This window comes from Lynx canadensis, chromosome B2 (genome assembly GCF_007474595.2).
Source record: "Lynx canadensis isolate LIC74 chromosome B2, mLynCan4.pri.v2, whole genome shotgun sequence".
Lineage (NCBI taxonomy): Eukaryota > Metazoa > Chordata > Mammalia > Carnivora > Felidae > Lynx > Lynx canadensis.
The window spans coordinates 100,180,350-100,197,755 of NC_044307.1; the positions used below are offsets into that span (position 1 = coordinate 100,180,350).

The following is a 17,406-nucleotide window of genomic DNA, read 5'->3' on the forward strand; positions in this document are numbered from 1 at the left end:
CACTGGCCAAGACCAAGACTGGACAGGACACCTGCCACACTCTCCTTGACCGAGTGTTGGAATGGTACACAGAGCAGGGAGAAATAATGTTGTACAGCATCAGAGCTGTGCAGGGTGATAAATGATGCAGATATAGTGTTTCATCATCAGGTTGATGCATAGACCTCAGTTAAACAGAACTGATAACGAGGTCATCTGCCTGAAGTTCACCTACTTGTGTACGGGTTGTTCTCTGAGCTTTCCGGTGCCATGGTAAAGTACTCCTTGAAATACTTACAGGTAGAGACACATCTGATGTGCTACGACAAGGGTCCAACTGTTAAAGATCTATATCACTATTTTGCAAGGATAAAATCAGAAGACTGTGCATGTTAAGAAATGCTGGAGGAACAAAGCATGTTTGGCTTCCTGTATGACTAATATTTTTAATTGTCATGATGAAAAGCTCAATTTTTCTCCCAATAAAGTTTTCATCTCCTACTGATTTAAAACCACTTTTCATCAAGGTTGTTGGTATAACAACAACATACAAAAACCAACCACCTCCCTTAATGCCAGCAAGAAGCAATAGAAAATATATTAGAAACTCAGCACTTCCAGTAATAAATGTATATCCCCGGGACTAAGTATATAACAAGCTATGTGCATGATTTGTGGAGAAAATTATACTTCATTGACAGACATTAAAATAACCCAACTAAATGAAGACATTACCCATGATAATGGATAGAAGAGTCAATACCAGAAACAAGGTGAATTTTCTAAATTAATCTAAAAATTCAACTCACGTTGAAACCATGCCAGGCAGTTTCAGTTGCATCAGTGGGAGTGTGGGATCCTTTGTTTCTTGTCAGCAACAGAAATGTGATTTCTGGATGAGCAGTGGAAGCAGAGAGTATAGGCATGGGGACTCCTAGCCCAGTGAGGGCAGTGGCTTCCCGGTCCCTGGGTAACTTCTTCCATTTTGTTCCATCAGTCCTTCCCACACTTTGGTAACTTATTCCCTGTATTAAATTCTATGCCTGAAATAGCTCAGAGGGTTTCTGTTTTGGACAGAACGCTTCTGGACACTTAAAAACACAGAAACACATACATGGGTGTTAGAGACCAAATGTTGGTGAGGTTCGAGGAGGTAAAAACAGTGGGGGCTCTCCTGAGGGGATTAGTGCCCTTTTGAGACACCAGAGAGCTCGCTTGCTCTCTTTCTCTCTGTCTCGCTCGCTCGCTCGCTCTGTGCATAGGCACAAAGAAGAGGTCATGTGAGCACATGGGGAGACCCTGGCTTGCCCACAAGCCAAGAGAAGAGGCCTTAAAATGAAAGCTACCTTGCAGGCATCTTGATCCCGAACTTCCAGTCTCCAGAACTGTGAGAAACAAATTTCTGCTGTGGAAGCCCCCCAGTCTGTATTCTGCTATGGCAGCCTTAGCAAACTAATAAAGACCATAGAAAGAAAGTCGAGAAAACACCAAAGATTAACTAAGAGGGAAAAACCTAAGTAACAGTAGAAAAACAATGGGGCCCTTGTGTGGCTCAGCTGGTTAAGCGTCCGACTTCAGCTCAGGTCATGATGTCACAGTTTGTGAGTTCGAGCCCCACATTGGGCTCTGTGCTGACCGCTCAGAGCCTGGAGACTGCTCCAGATTCTGTGTCTCCTTCTCTCTCTGCCCCTCCCCCATTCACACTCTGCATCTCTCAAAAATAAATAAACATTAAAAAAATAAAAGAAAAAAGAAAAACAAGCTAAGGTTAAAGGAAAAAAAGAGACACAGGAAGAGGTGAGATAAAAGAGAAAGAAAATCTCCCTCTCATATCCTTCTATTATTTTGTTTTTCCTTACAAAGGGAGAGAGGTTTGGGTTTTTTTTTATTTTCCAAGTGGAAAGGCCAAGTGAAGAACTGAGAGATTATCCAGGGAACTGAATTAATATAAAAAGTCTGAATAATTAGGGGCAAATCCCTTTTTCCCCCTTAGCAATGCTTTTTAAAAACCAGTATTGGTTCTGTGTCTCCCTCTCTCTCTGCCCCTCCCCGTTCATGCTCTGTCTCTCTCTGTCCCAAAATAAATAAAAAAGCGTTGAAAAAAAAAAAAAAAAAACCAGTATTGGGGTGCCTGGGTGGCTCAGTCGGTTAAGCGTCTGACTTCGGCTCGGGTCACGATCTCACGGTATGTGGGTTCGAGCTCCGTGTCGGGCTCTGTGCTGACTGCTCAGAGCCTGGAGCCTGTTTCAGATTCTGTGTCTCCCTCTCTCTCTGACCCTCCCCCGTTCATGCTCTGTCTCTCTCTGTCTCAAAAATAAATAAATGTTAAAAAAAAAAATTTTAAAACCAGTATCTATAAAGTTGTCTTAATCCTTTTACTTGCCTCTGCCACTAAGACTTCACCAAATTCTTTTTTTTACCTTTGAGAGAGAGCATGCCGCGCACGCAAGCAGGGGAGGGGCAGAGAGAGAGAGAGAGAGGGAAAGAGAGAGAATCCCAAGCAGGATCTGCACTGTCAACACAGAGCCGGATGCAGGTTTCAAAGTCATGAACCTTGAGATCATGACCTGAGCTGAAGTCAAGAGCTGGACACTTCATTGACTGAGCCACCCAGGTGCCCCAGTACTTCACCAATTCCAATAAAGCATATCCGACAGCTCGATTTCAAGAGCAAAGAAGAAAAAAATAATGAGCTTCTGATGAAACCATAAGAAAGAAAAAATCCAAAACTTACAGCAAACTTGTCTGAAATGTATTCTTCTAAAGGTAAAATTATGCCCAAATCTTGCTGTTGAAATGTTCAGGATGTTAAACTGAACATATTTGCAAAATATAAACTGAACATATTTGCAAAATACAGTTTTAGATAAAGTTGAGGAAACAAAACTTAGTACTTAAAAAAAAAAGTAAAATCTTCCTGTAAAAAAAAAAAAAACCTCTCAAAAATGAATACTTAATGTTTTTGTTTTTGTTTGTTTGTTTTTTTACATTGGTGACAGATCCAAATGGTACTTAGAGTCAATTTCCTGGATGATCTGCAAACAAAAATTTTGCAGTGCACTAAAATGCCACAGTTTCTCTGTAGCTTGAAGGAGACTTAGGGAGGGCATTCGGCAAATTGAGGAGAGATAAGAATGTCAGACTAGAAAACTCATGCCTTGTGTCCCAAGGGTGCTGGAAAGCAAGATCCGTTTTTTCTGCAGCTATGGTTTTCACGGTTAAATTATGAAGACAAACATTTTTTGACAGAGCATTTCTGAATAAAACTTGCATTTAGAGCTAGGATTCTCCTAAGAGGGAAAGGAATATCAGAACTAGAATCTTCAAAGGGCTTTGTCAAAAGCTGCCATGCCCATTTTTCCCAGTCCACAGTTCCCAAGGACCCTGGTCCTGAAGACAGTGTGGGTCTTCCCTCAGGCAGGCACAGCAGGGGACAGGGGGGAAGGTTGAGAATCAATGACATATAAGAACAAATAGGAAGGAATACTTTGTGGCAATAAAGCGGCGTAAAAAATGAGAATTCTCATCTTGGTTTTATTTCTTTTACTTTTACAAAATTATCATTTTAAGACTTTCTTACAAAAAATTTTTAAAAGACACATACAAATCACATTCAGGAGATGAGAATAATATTCCTCGAATACAAAGTCATGAAAGTAAACAATATTTCAGGTGCTAGATGGCACATACAGCACGTTTATTCACTAAGACCAGAAACCCCTGAGTCAATCACTTCTATTTTTTCCAACGCAGTATTATTGGTTGTGGGAAATAATTTGCCTGAACTATCTTTTTCTGTATCCTGTTTAGCAGCTTCCTCCCAAGTCGTTGCCAGAGGCCTTCCCATGGTTTCTGGAAGCATTAGTGACAGCACTCCACTGATGAAGGCCAAAATCCCAACAAGCAACTAGAAGGAATTTAAAAAAAAAAAACAATAATAAGTGACACACCCAGAAAGCAACGTACCCTTCAGAATAATAATTTCTGAGCCTTTTTCGGAGGCAATAGAATTAAATTTGATGTAACAGTTGTCATTTTTATTTCCTGGTGAAATCTTTGGTTACTTATACAGAACTAGGCTTTGGTTACTTATGCAGTCCGGCATAATGGTCACTCATCACTTCATTGACCACTATGGAGACCTACTCAATAAATCCCAGTTGTGCCTAGAGTAGTACTCTTGCAGGCACTGTCCTAGGAGATGCATGGGGGAAAAAAAGTCCTTATTGCATCTTCCCGGATCCCAGAGTCTTAGAGAGAAACCCAGCAATTGAGCCTCGGGTTGGGACTTAATGGTCAGAGACTGCCTTGGTCAACCCTGTCCTTACCCCCAAAATTGGTACACTGTCAGTGTTCAATAAATGGCACAGAATGAATGAATGACTGAATGAATGCACAAATGAAATGTTTCAATGAACCAAAGCCTACAGAATTTAGGGAGAAACCAAACAAAGGCAAATGAAAACTAATTGCTACTTTGGGGGGTAAGGATCCATCTAATTTCCTTAAAAAAAATTCAGTGTTTCTTTACTTTCCAAATTTTGACACATCAAAGGCAACCTTTTAGATTAGCACCAAGGTGTGTGCCTTTAAAAATGCAAATCACATTACACCAATTTTACCTCAATTTTTAAAATGCAAATCTATGTATCTATTCTCTGTTGATCCGTATGAGATGCTGGGTGGATTCTGGAACTCAACCTCCACACAGTCTGTAAAAATGTGTTCCATCCTTACATAATTTAAACTCGTCCAGCCAAAACTACTGCCTGGGAAGAGCCTGTAAATTAGATGGTTTTCCCGATAAATCCACATACTTGGTGCTTTTACCACCTCTGAGAACGTGAAACGCAAAGCACACAGAGCAACCATGACGTGATGCACGGCCGCCTCAACAATACGCGTGGCCTTGAGAAGACAGGGCTTGGTTTTGTTTTGTGGAACGCTGCTAACCTAATTCTTAGAAAGACATGAGCAAGCCTAGAAGCAGTAGCAGAATTCAAAGTGATCCTCCAAAGGACGCTTGAAGGCATCTTTGGTGCCTAGAGAAGTAGCAGGTACACCCATCGAATAAGTTGAAACAAGAAATAGAATCCCAGACAGGACCGGGGTTTTCTTTTTGGCTTGGCAGTGAGAAGAGCCCGCAGTACACAAACCCATAACCCTCCAGCCCCTCCTTTCTATCAGCAGAAGACCTGGCCTCCCGGCCCCCTGGTCAGCTCCCTCCAGCCCTTCCAGCCTCCTCACAAGCCCCTACCCCTCATGCCCCACCTCTCACTCCCCCTTCATCCTCTCCAGACCCCACTGCCTCCGGCCTCCGCCTCAGAAGGGGGCTCCTCTATCAACAGGCCTCCGTCCTTCTCACAGGTTTTTGACCTTTTCCTTTCCACTGGTTGTTTTCCTTCAGTAAAAACAACAGTTCTCGAGCCTCTTATAATCTCTGTACCCGCTCCTCCTGGGAACTTGTTCTTGCTACCTGTGTGAACTTGAGCAAGCTACCTAAACTTCCGGCTCCTCGGTTTCCTTATCTGTGAAATGGAAATAGCAATAGAGCCTCCCTCAGAGGACGGTTGAAAGGTTTAATTAAAGGACACATTTAAGGCACTTAAACAGTGCCTGACCACGGTAAGCAGTCAATCAATGCGATTTTATCATTCAAAGAAGCCAGAGAGGCCCTCAGCCTGGGCCTACACCACTCTGGCTGCTGGCTCATCCCCTGCACGGCGGCCATTGCTTCCCGCTGTCCTCTCTCCCTCTCCTTCCACCCACGGGAGCCGCGCTTCCCAAGCCACAGACTCCTAGCTGCCAACCAACGAGACATTTTCCTGTCCTGGTCCTTCTTGGCCTCTGTCCTCTCCTGCCTTCCTCACCTCCTCTCTTCCTTTGGGGTCCTGGTCACCTCCCCACCTCCCTGGCTGCCACACCCGGGCCCTCCTTCCATCACACCTTAAATGCCATCGTTCCTAGGGCTCTGCTCTTCAGTCTGCTCACCCCTCCCTCTCGACTCCCACACCCACTCCCCCCCCCAACCCCCCCAGCTCCAGACCTGGAAAGGCGTTGCCTCCCAGACGCCTCTGCCGGCCGTCCTGCAGGTGCCTCACACTCATCACACACAATTCCAGGGCGCTGTCCTTCCCCACTTCAACCCTGTGACTCCTCCTGGGTTCCTTCCAGCCCCAAGAATGGCTCTGGCATCCCTCCTGCTCCCCACCTCCAGCACAACCAACGGGTCACCAGGTCCTGCGGAGGCGACTTTTCCATCCTGTCATCTCTAAGCCGGCTGTAGTAGGCATGCACCTCCCTTCTGACCTCCTTTGACATCCCTGCCTGTTTTTCCAGATTTATCTCCTGACACCCACAACCCACCCTAGCTGTTAGCAATAAGCTCGCCCCCAAACCCAAACTGGCCATGTTCCTTTTTTCCTGTAAGCTGTTGCCTTTCTGTCCCCTGTAATAGGTCAACTTATAAGATATCAGAAAGCTTATTGTACATGAGTTCAGCTTAAACTCACCTTTCATGAATAATTGAGATAAAAAGCTTATGTAGTTCCCTATTAGGGTTATGGGAAATTACTAAGCGCCCTATCTCGCTTCTGTAACTTCGCCTGCTTGCTAAATAGATAACTTAGGTTGCAAAACGCTCCCCCACCCCTTCTACCAAGATCTAGCCTAGACAAGACCAACATGTAAAAAGTCACGAAATCACTCCCCACGGTATCTTAGGTGTCTAACTATGGTCATTTTAAACCCTCTTAGGACAAAGAACTTTAAATTGATAGGTTCCCGCCAAGACTAACGTCTCTGTGTCACAATATGAATGGCCACCATGAAATGCTGTAAATTGTAGTTGGTTAACTAAATAATGACGTACTCTGACTTGCTAAAATCCACATAAGCTCACTGCTACTTTTGTTTGGGGCCATTCTCTGCACTTTTTTCTCCTTAAGATCAGGAGATCAGGTTTGGCCCAGCCGTGAATAAAATCGTGCCTCGATTCTATTCGGTGTCTGGTGTTCCCCCCCCCCCCCCACAGCACCCTGTTTCATCCCCCCTGCCTAGAATTCCCTTCTCTCCTTGTCCCCTGGCTGACCCTCACTGGCTCTTCCAGACACAGATTAAAGGCCCCCTCCTCCAGGAAGCCTCCCCTCTGGCCTTAGCCTGGGTTGGTCGCCCTCTCCTACAACTCATAACTCTGGCATTCCCTACATGCAGCCTTCATCTATAGCCCTTGTCTTTGGGGCTCGGGATGGTTTGCTCTTCGGCCTTCCCCACCACACTGGACCGATGTCTCTCAAGAAGAGGCTGTTTCTCTCATCTCTGCTCCATAGCACCTAACAGAGGGGTTGGTTCAAAATCAACACTCAGTAAATCTTTGCCAAACTCAATGATGAATTCAAAACTGATATGAATTAGAGTCCACTCTTTTTCAGATTACCAGAAAACAATGGTTGATAAGAGAAGCATCAGAATGAGTGATTTTCATGTGCTTCTTTTCAAAAGAGAAAGACAAACTTATCTTTTAGTTTAGCATTTCCATTCCTTCAAATGAAAATATTGGCTCCTTAGGCAGTTTGACTCCCGTAAATAAGCTGAATGAGAAATTTAATCATTTATTGTTTTTACTCATTTAAAACAACAAGCAACATCTGTTGCATCCAAAGGAACCATATTCACAGAATAGTCCTGCAAATATATACAAGATCCTCCTGACAGGGGTCGTCTTGGGGAAAGGAGACTAGGGCGGTTCCAGGTCAGGGTAGAGGAGGAGCTCAGTTTTTTGTATTCCCTTTTGTACTGTTTGTTTAACCTCATGGGTGTTTTGCTAGTTATCGGTTTTTCAAAATACAGTAAAAAATCTGGTATTTGGTTTGAATCCAAGCTCTGTCACCTCTAAGGTATGTGACCTCGGGCTAATGATTACTTTCTATTCATCTGTAAAGTGGGGATAGCAATGAACAGTATCTGCATTCTATGAAGACCAATTTTCGTGGTTTTGCATAACAAGTGCCATTTAAGTATCTGTTGGATAAAATTTAAAATCCCTCTTGACTACATAGCCCCTAATTGACTCTTACGGGTGTCTTTTTTTTTTCATCTTTATTAGTTTTTAGTATTTTTATAGTAGCTTGCTTTTATAGATATATGTATCTTCTGTATGTTTCAGCTTATTGGTTTCAAAAATGCCTTCTCCATTTTTATCTTCTATTTATTTAATGAGGAACACAAAGTGCTAGCTTAAAGGAGATGCTTCTAGAAAAGCCCATGCCCTAAAAAGGACGGTGGGCTCTCCAAAAACACCTCCCCGCACAGGCTAGACAGCACATATCGTTTCTCAACCTCAGGGTAAGCCCATAAAATATGCTGGCATCCCAACACCTCAGTTAAGCAAACTTGACTGAGTGCCTGTTGCTGGAACGTGAGATTCCCAAAGACATCCAAAGAGCAGGTGTAGCTGTGCGTGCAAGGTGATTTTTTTAAGGTAGCACCACACACTTTGTTCTGTTGTGAGATTTTGTTACTGTATTTTGAAAAACCGATAACTACCAAAACACCCATGACTTCTCTGACAATAGTGTTGAAGACAAAGCTAATTTTAAAAAGCCAGTCTATTTGATTTAAAATATCAAATAAATTATAACGTATGTGGCACAAAGGGTGAGGGAAATGCTTTTGCTGGACACAGTTGTGGGGATACAAAGTGCCCTGTCTTGCAAGAGGCCAACAGTTTAAGGAGACATGCATGGGGACAAAAACATGCATAAAGGGGGACAAAAACATGCAATGAAGATAATAAAGCCAGACTGTGGCCGTGGGCTGGGAAAGGGGCACATATGAAATGCTACACAGACTGAGGAAGGGAGAGGTGGGGTCATGGATCCGTGTCTTTCTCAGAGAAGTTGGGTTTGCTCTGCCTCTTAAAGGGTACATGCAAGTTTAGCAAGCGGAGATGGGAGGAGGCTTCTCTGCAGAGGGGAACAGGCACAGGAGGAGAGTAGGGTGCAGAGGAGGGAAGCGGGTGAGGAAACAAAACAGGACAGGGGAGCTCTGCAGGGGGTCCATCTGGAAAGGACTTCAACATCCGGAAGAGCTTAGAGTTTAGTCCATTTTGAAGGTGACGGGGGCAGTTGGGTCAGAGCTGTGGTCTGGCAAACTCTTCTGATGGGGTGGGGGTGAGCGCAGGGGGAGGATCTGGGAGGCAGAAGGTGGGGGCAACTGAACTGGAAGCAGGCAAGCTGGGGTGGTTTTGAGAAAGAAGGGGAGGATTTGGGGTCATGGGTTGGGAGGAGAGGGGGACAGAAGCACAGGGTAAATGAAACGCTGATGCTCAAGTGTCAGGCTGGAGGCCACAGACTCCTAACCCAAAGCGAGAGGCAGAGGAGAAGGGCTCTAAAGCACTGACCCCTTCAGTCTGGGAAAAGCTAACTTCGTTTGTGAGACACCCAGGGAGAATATCCATGAGCCCAGCGGAAGGGTGGGTTTGCAGCTTGGAAGGGAAGGAAGAACTGAGAAGAGGTTATCCATGCAGGGACTGGGGAGGACAGCCAGGATGGCTCCCAGAGAGTGAGTCTAGTTAAGGGGAACCCAGAAAAAGAATGAGGAGCCTTGAGGACGAGAGGGGACAGCCTAGACAGAGCTATGGCAAAGAAATTCAGGAGAGGGCACCTGAAGGAAGGGGGAGAGGGCCACAGACCCAGGGCTCTCCCCCTAGTCTCAGAGCACCTCGGGCCGCCCCCAAACCCTCCCTGCCTCCCTAACCCCCCACCCCACCTGCTTCCCATCTTCTTCCTCCTCACCATGAAGAGCCTGTCAAGTTTCAGGTAAGCTGAAAACCAGGACCCTAAACCTCTCCACCAGGCACCACAGAACCCTCCAAGTGGCAGGCAGCCTCCAGAATTGACCCTGACCAGCAGGCATGCAGCGGGAACCCAGAGGGAGGACGGACAACAGAGCTCTCCCCACGCAGCTGCATGAGATGGGAGGGGAGAGGGTCCCTCCACAGTGGGCACGATTGCGGTTAACAGCTCACCAGTGGTGGAAGGGATCGACCAACAGGAAAACAGCAGCCACCACTCTACTTACCGACTGGTGAGCTGTTAATCACGTTTCTAGAAACCTCCATCATTGAATTACAAATTGGCTTCCAATGAGTAAAGAGATAGAAGGCAGTTAGCTGCTCTGCCTCTCTGCTGTCTCAGTGAGGGCCTATAAACTGATGGACACCTGTGGTAGGAAGTTCCAAATGCTGGAGAGGTAAACGCAGAACGGGGCCATGATGCTTCCCACGCGGCTCACCATGCTGCCGCTTCCCACGGCCAGCGACCTGCAAACGGGAGGAGCGTTAAGACAGCAGCCACGGGGTGCCTGGGTGGCTCAGTCGGCTAAGCGTCCGACTTCAGCTCAGGTCATGATCTCACGGTTTGTGAGCTCGAGCCCCGTGTCGGGCTCTGTGTTGACAGCTCAGAGCCTGGACCCTGCTTTGGATTCTGTGTCTCCCTCTCCCTCTGCCTCTCCCCCACTTGTGCTCTGTCTCTCTCTCTCTCTCTCTCTCTCTCTCTCTCTCTCAAAAAAATAAATAAATAAAATGTTAAAAAAAAAAAAAAAAAGCAGCCAGAACTGAAGCCCAGCGGAGCACAGAGGCAGCCCCTGTCCGCACGCCCAGCACAAAATAAACCTAAGAACACTTACGCTTGTCCTAATATACTTGAAAATCATTTCACACTGTTTCAAGAATCACTTGTGATCTATATCCACGTTCTGTGAAACAGTGGTGTATACAAGCATACAGAGAGTTCAAGACAAAAAAAAAAAAAAAAGATAAACCATTCTTCCTTTGCTACGCAGATGAGGCCCTTCTATATATTCATTCAGTCTAACATTGAGAATAACATCAGCCTTCTAGAGCAGGAATTCCTTTGGGGTAGGGAATGGGAATTTGGGAGAATGGAAGATTTATACCTGTGGAACATTCTATTTCAATTTTTTAAAGCCAAGTAATATCTTTTTTTAGGTTTATTTATTTATTTTGAGAGAGACAGACAGTGCGAGCAGGGCAGGGGCAGAGGGAGAGAGGGAGAGAGAGAATCCCAAGCAGGCTCTGCCCTGCCAGTGCGTGGGGCTCGATCTTATGAAACAGTGAGATCATGACCTGAGCCAAAACCAAGAGTCGGAGGCCTAACTGACTGAGCCTCCCAGGAGCCCCAAGCAATACCTTAATGTGCTTTTTGTTAAAAGTTACGTAAGGAAACCTTACAGAATATCTAGTAAGAAGGAAAAAATGTATTTTTTAAGTGCATAAGTATCTCTTATTAAACCAAGGAGAGAGGCTCTAGGAGAAACCAAATCTGCCAAACACCTTGATCTTGGACTTCTAGCCTCCAGAAAATAGATTTCTGCTGTTTGACCCAAACTTTGGTGTTTTGTTACAGCAGCCCTAAAAATTAAGACAAGTGACATCAGAACATCAAGAGACACATCCTGAGAAGATTAGCCTTGGGTCGTATGGAGAGTCAGTGTAAGTCAACTGCATTTGAGATTTAGAATGGTTCTAGAATAATAGAGTGTGATTTCACAAACAATTTCTTTACTATCCTTGCTAATGAAGTGTAGACAAAGCCTCAGATTCAGAATTAGCGTCATCCTGTAACTTTCTCATTATCTCAGCGCTCCAGTAACTGCTACCGAAAGAAAGCATTTATACTCAAAGGCCAAATATATTGAAATGACAGGTAAGTAAAAGACATCAAGGAAACAGAAGAAAAATAAGTAGTTCTTACCTTACCATGGTTGGATACAGCTCTGCTGTATAAAGGTAAATGAGGCCAAACGCTGCCCCTATGGCAAATTTTCCAGCCATGGTCACCACCACAGTCCAAATAAAGTAATTCTGGAAAGACATGGATTAGCAAAACAGACCATCATAAGTAATACTTTTAAACAGAAAATATAAAATCTTTAACATTATTATTGAAAACTTTCTAACTACCCAGGATTTTTCAGAACAATAAAAAGTTTTATTTCTCTGAATTTGTTTTGTGATCTCTACTCCTGGTCTGGAAAAGCTTTCCATCTTTATGAAATTTAGGGAAAAGTTTAATTGTGCCTCCTCCCAGCCTTGGAGATTTCAAATTACCCAATTAGAAAAGCCATTTGCAGAGGCTGCTTTGGAATGAGACATGCCCAGATGGTCCTGGTTCCACAAGTAATTGACCTACTCCTTCTGGAAATGATCCAGCAGAAGGAATCAAAGAGCCATAAAAACAAATGGTGTCCTTTGTGACAGTAATCCTCTAGATTATAAGTTATCTTCAGAAGATAATTTGAAGGTGATAAACTGAACTATTAAAACATTTTTTTTTTCTTCTTTTGGCTGATAACATTCCTCAACAGTGAAACCCCTCAGCGCCTCCAACTCTGTTTCTGCTGTCCCTGCTGTGCTCCACTTCCCGCTGTGTTCACAAAGACCTCCCACATTCCATCTTTTCTCTCCTCCCCTATCTGCCAGCTGGATGTTGAGACTCGGGTGACCCTGGAGCCCCGACATTGAGGATGGCAGCGCCTTGGTCTACCTGAATCCCTGAATGACTCCATGGAGCCAGATACTCTCCCTCCACTTCTGCCAACAACCAGGTGCATCCACATCAAACTTTCTAAGAACGAGAAATAAATATCTGCTTTGGGAAATCACTGAGATTTGATGATGCCTCTAATAAAGCAACTAATGTCACACTGTCACCCTATGAACTATGTGTTTGCCGAATGAATTTGTTGACAGTCCCTTTTGTAGACAGTATTTGCTGAATGAATTAATGTCACTTGAAAAAACCGAAGTGTGTTGACGTTGCCATGTGGGGAGAGATTTTATTAGAAGGGAGAAATTTGTAGGTAAGTGTTAGTGCCCTGTTTCTAGAAATCCCCGCCATCTACTTTCCTGTCTTCCCCATTACCATTGGGGCTTAACCACTATACAACTCAAAGGTTCTGGGGTTCCCGTAAATCTTCACCAGCTCAAAAGCAGCTGCCATCACTCAACTAGTATATCTGTAAATTACTTTAAAAAGCAAACTAGGGGCACCTGGGTGGTTAAGTCGGTTAAGTGTCGACTCTTGATTTCGGTCCTGATCTCACAGCTCATGAGATTAAATAAATACACTTCAAAAAATTTCTTTTAAACAAACCAAAAACGGTATGGATGAAGTCCCCTCACGGTCCTCTGAGTCTTTTTACTGCATTCATATTAGTTGTGTATCAATCACTTGGAAATTTCAGGTACATAAACAATTTGATTTGCCAACCTTGATAATTAGATGAAGTATTACTACAAAAGGAAGTCACTGGGTAACTTAAAGTAAATTTCAAACAATATGCAAAACTTAAAATGCCTTGCTCTAAATGTTGAGATACTATTGCTAGATAACGATACAATCATTACAGAAAATTATAGAAGGTATTTTAAAGTATTGTTATAGTGACTATATTTTCCAAATCAAGAATGAAAATAGATTCTGATAACATTTGCGGGGGGAGGAAGGGAAGAAAAGGAGCCCTTTTTGACGCAAGAGTTATTCTAGGGGATGGAGTGTGCCCAAATGCAGGAATAGGAAAGTTGTTTGAGTAGTTTCTCAGTGAGAAACTGCATTTTTAGGAACAAGCTCCTTGTGGGATTTAGGCATACTAGAAATTGGAAACTACTAATCTACTGCAATGAAAAACAAGATATTCAAATTAAAATAGTCCTGAATATAAAATTCATTTTATCTTTCAGATGTCTCTATGGCTTCCTCCCTCCTTCAGGTTTCTAATCAACTGTCACCTTCTCTGAGAAGCACACCATCCCCCATCACCCTGGATAAAATAAAATAGTACACATGTCACACACACGTGCACGCATGCACACACACACACAAATACACTCTATCCCTTATCTTGTTTTTTTTTTTCCTCATACTTCTAGAAACTTGATTCACTGTGTGTCTCCAGCAACTAGAAGAACTCCTGGCACATAAGAGATGCCAGATACACATTTGTTAAATGAATGAATGTTTAAGATAATGATAATCACTGGAAGGCGTGATCTACTTTCCTCATTCAGGATCATTGTGTTTACAAAATGCAACACGGGCCATCTCTGGGAAGTGAGATTATGGGCTTTTTTTTTTTTTTTAACATATTTTTCCTTAATTTTTTTTACAATGAACATGTATTATTTATGTAACACAAAAGAATGGTTTTTTTAAAGAAAACATTTAAAAATGTTATGTATACATGCTGTTCATATGTCTGAATGGATCTTCGTACTTCCTGTCATAATATAACTAACCGTGCCCTAAAGAAAACAAAAAGTAACTCACCTTGGGGATCACCATAATGACACCACAGAGCAGTGCACCTGAGAGAAGGGAGAACACCAGAACTTTTCTTCTCCCTATACTGTCCATCCCCAAGCACATGAAGATGTAGGCAGGAATTTCCACTGCACCTGTCATTGAGCAAAAGGGCTCTCTATAAGTCATGGCAACCAACTGCACAAGGGGACCTCTCCTTCTAACCCACCACCCAAAAGGAATGGTTAGCCCTCTCCCCACTTCCAGGAGCCCCCAAGAACACCCATTGACTGCCTGAAAGGCGGCAAGACCTAACCCTTTTAAATCCCCTGGAGTGAGGAGGGTGTTTCCTGTGAAGGGCACTGATGCTCACACAATCCACCTGGCACTTATCACCTGTCCCAGGGATCCTGCCCCCTACCAGGCTGTCAGCTCCCCAGTACACAGCATGGTGTCCAGAGGACAGACCTGTCGGATGAATAAATAAGTAAATTCATAGATGACATTGATAAGTTCTGCTCTTTGGTTTCTCGTGCTTGGCAGAACTAGGAAAAATTCTATATTAGTAACTTCAAATTTAGGAACTAAGTAGAAAATTCAGTGTCGGCTAGGTACACAAACTAATGAAAATGTGTGATGGGTTTCAAACCTAAAAGTAAACATTTAAAACTCTAACACAAGGGGCGCCAGGGTGGCTCAGTCAGTTAAGCCTCTAACTCTTGCTTTCAGCTCATATCATGATCTCAGGGTTCATGGGATAGAGCCCTGCATGGGGCTTTGTGCTGATCGCTGGGAGCCTGGAGCCTGCTTCAGATTCTGTGTCTCCTTCTCTCTCCGCCCCTCCCCTGCTCGCGCTCTGTCTCTGTCTCTCTCTCTCTCTCTCAAATATAAAATAAAACATTAAAAAATATTTAAAAATCTAACACAAGGGGCACCTGGGTGGCTGAGTTGGTTAAGCATCCAACTCTTGATTTCAGCTCAGGTCATGATCCCAGGGTTTGTGGGATCAAGCCCCGCGTGGGGCTGTGTGCTGACAGTGGGCAATCTGTTTGGGATTCTCTCTCTGCCTCTCCCCTGCTCGCGCGCGCTCTTTCTCAAACCAAATAAATTAACTTGACGAAAAAAAATCCCCTATAGAACAAAAACTTCCTCTGGCCTCTTCTTACTGCCCCACAGCAAAAGTAAAGAGCTGGATCTAGTCCATAACTGACTTAAAAGCTCTTCTCTTGCAAAACCAAAGTTTGAATCGGAGATCCAGAGCAAAAAAGCTATGTATCTACCAGCCACAATGAAATAGGGAGCAAGCTCGACCCAGCTGCACAAACCCCACAACCGCCCTTAGGAAACTGCCATCTTTGCCCAGCCCAGATCTTCCATGTAATTCAGTCTTCAAGTTCTTTGCTCTCTCTGCAGCTCGCCTAAGCTCGGGACACAACCAGGCCACCACCTCTTAGGAGCGACCTGCACTTGTCCTTGCAACTACAGAACACCACAAACACCTGGAGAGGCAGGTGTGCATCTATCTGTACGTCTCCCACAGCTTCTGAACACGTCACAGGGGTAGATAACATATTTTCGGAGTGAATGGTCTTAGTAGTACATTAGAAACTAAACTCAGTTGCCGCTGCTCAAAAACGGTGGCTCAGGCAAAGGCAAAAAATAAGCCGCCTTTGACAGCCGGTCTCTCCGTTTCACTGAAATGGAAAACAGACATCTCTGGAGGAAATGCCTCCCTTCCACAGACTCTGGACCCTGTGATAAAGTCCATGCTTTCAGGCCGGATCAGTTTGTACATCTGTTACTCTACTCTTTTTTTTTTTTTTTTTTCCAAGACTTTATCAAGCACTTTTCAAGGTCAAATAAGAGACAACGATCCACAAAAGAGCCGCATGGGAGTAGCCCTGGGTTAGTGTCCCCACTTTACAACGGAGATTAACTGCTTTGAGCGGAAGAGTAAGTGACAGCTCAGGGACTAGAAGCAAGGTCTTCAGGAGCCAAGACTCCTCTCCTGCAGCCTCCCTCCCCCACTGCCCCCCTCCCTGCCTGACTCCTGGAGTCTAGCAACGCTTGGGCAGCAACTGTGAAATGGCTGAAGAGCATTTAAAGTACCCTACACTGGTTTTCCTTGAGTTGTCACTTCAGGATACTGATACTACATCTAATTTGGACAGTGTCTGGGATATAAATGGCGCAAGCAGTGAGGCCCAAGCGTCACGGGATTAGGACAATCTGCCATTGCTTTCCTCACTCTATAATATATAATCTCTCTAATCACTCAGGCCCAATTCCGCTCCTATCCCCGGATGTCTTGAAGCTACTGAAGCATTTATCACCCAAAACTCGAGCTGAAATGCCCACCAGCCCCAGCCCATCTCCGGAGATAAAAACTCGTTCAAAAATTTCCCAGCGTAGGAATTTCAACTAGAAGCACCTGTCAGCAAGAGGACTTCTGGGAAGGGTGATGACAGGAAAAATCCAAGACAGTAGAGAATATAAAACCATGTATATTTATCTTAGAGACATTTTTATATTTAGGGGATGTCCCAGTTTCTTGAGAATTTATATCTCCATTACAATTAAGAAACTATATCGTAACGATCTAAAACTCCAGCTTGCCAAAAGCGTCCCTATGTCACACCCTGCCCCACTTGGTTCTCCTGCCATTTGCTGCCCTGTCCTAGGAATTCTGTGTCATTTCTCAAACCGGCACATAGAATGGGTTTGAAATCAAGCCGGACTCTGCAAACTTGTTGGCTTGCCCAAAAAGAGAAAAAGAAAGGTTTTTTTTTTCTTTTCTTAAAACAACTTCTCTCATAATTCCTGCTGAGCTCTAATAAACAAACACAGAAGTGTCATCAGAGCACTTTAATGAGAAGGGATGGTATCTATGTGTGAAAATGTAAAAGCGAGACTTTCTGAGGATAATATCAAATGCAGGCAGCCTATGTGAAAATAACCAGGAGTTAAGGCTAGACAGACAAATATAGGTTTCTCATATTTCTCTCATGTTTGGTCTGAATTTGGTTGACCCTAGGAGTCATGCTTCAAGATGTCACAGCAAAATCTGGATCCACTTTAACCCGCTATACTAAAATGAAGGAAGCAT

At 44.0% G+C, this 17,406-nt stretch overlaps 1 protein-coding gene and 1 long non-coding RNA gene across 2 annotated transcripts in view; one reads left to right on the forward strand and one right to left on the reverse strand.

Moving 5' to 3' along the window:
* Positions 1–3,511: 3,511 nt before the first annotated feature.
* Positions 3,512–17,406, reverse strand: part of SLC22A16 (solute carrier family 22 member 16) — a 41,155-nt gene continuing 27,260 nt past the window's right edge. The window contains exons 5-8 of the mRNA XM_030316157.1: positions 14,328–14,455; positions 11,754–11,863; positions 10,201–10,300; positions 3,512–3,886 (exon numbers count right to left, since the gene is read on the reverse strand). Of these exons, the coding sequence (XP_030172017.1) occupies positions 3,677–3,886; positions 10,201–10,300; positions 11,754–11,863; positions 14,328–14,455 (548 nt within the window). The 3' untranslated portion in view covers positions 3,512–3,676. The remainder of the gene's footprint in view (positions 3,887–10,200; positions 10,301–11,753; positions 11,864–14,327; positions 14,456–17,406) is intronic.
* LOC115514283 lies at positions 9,019–11,486 on the forward strand. Its single transcript, XR_003968926.1, has 3 exons — positions 9,019–9,091; positions 9,835–10,065; positions 11,406–11,486. It is a non-coding gene; the product is annotated as an uncharacterized LOC115514283 (long non-coding RNA).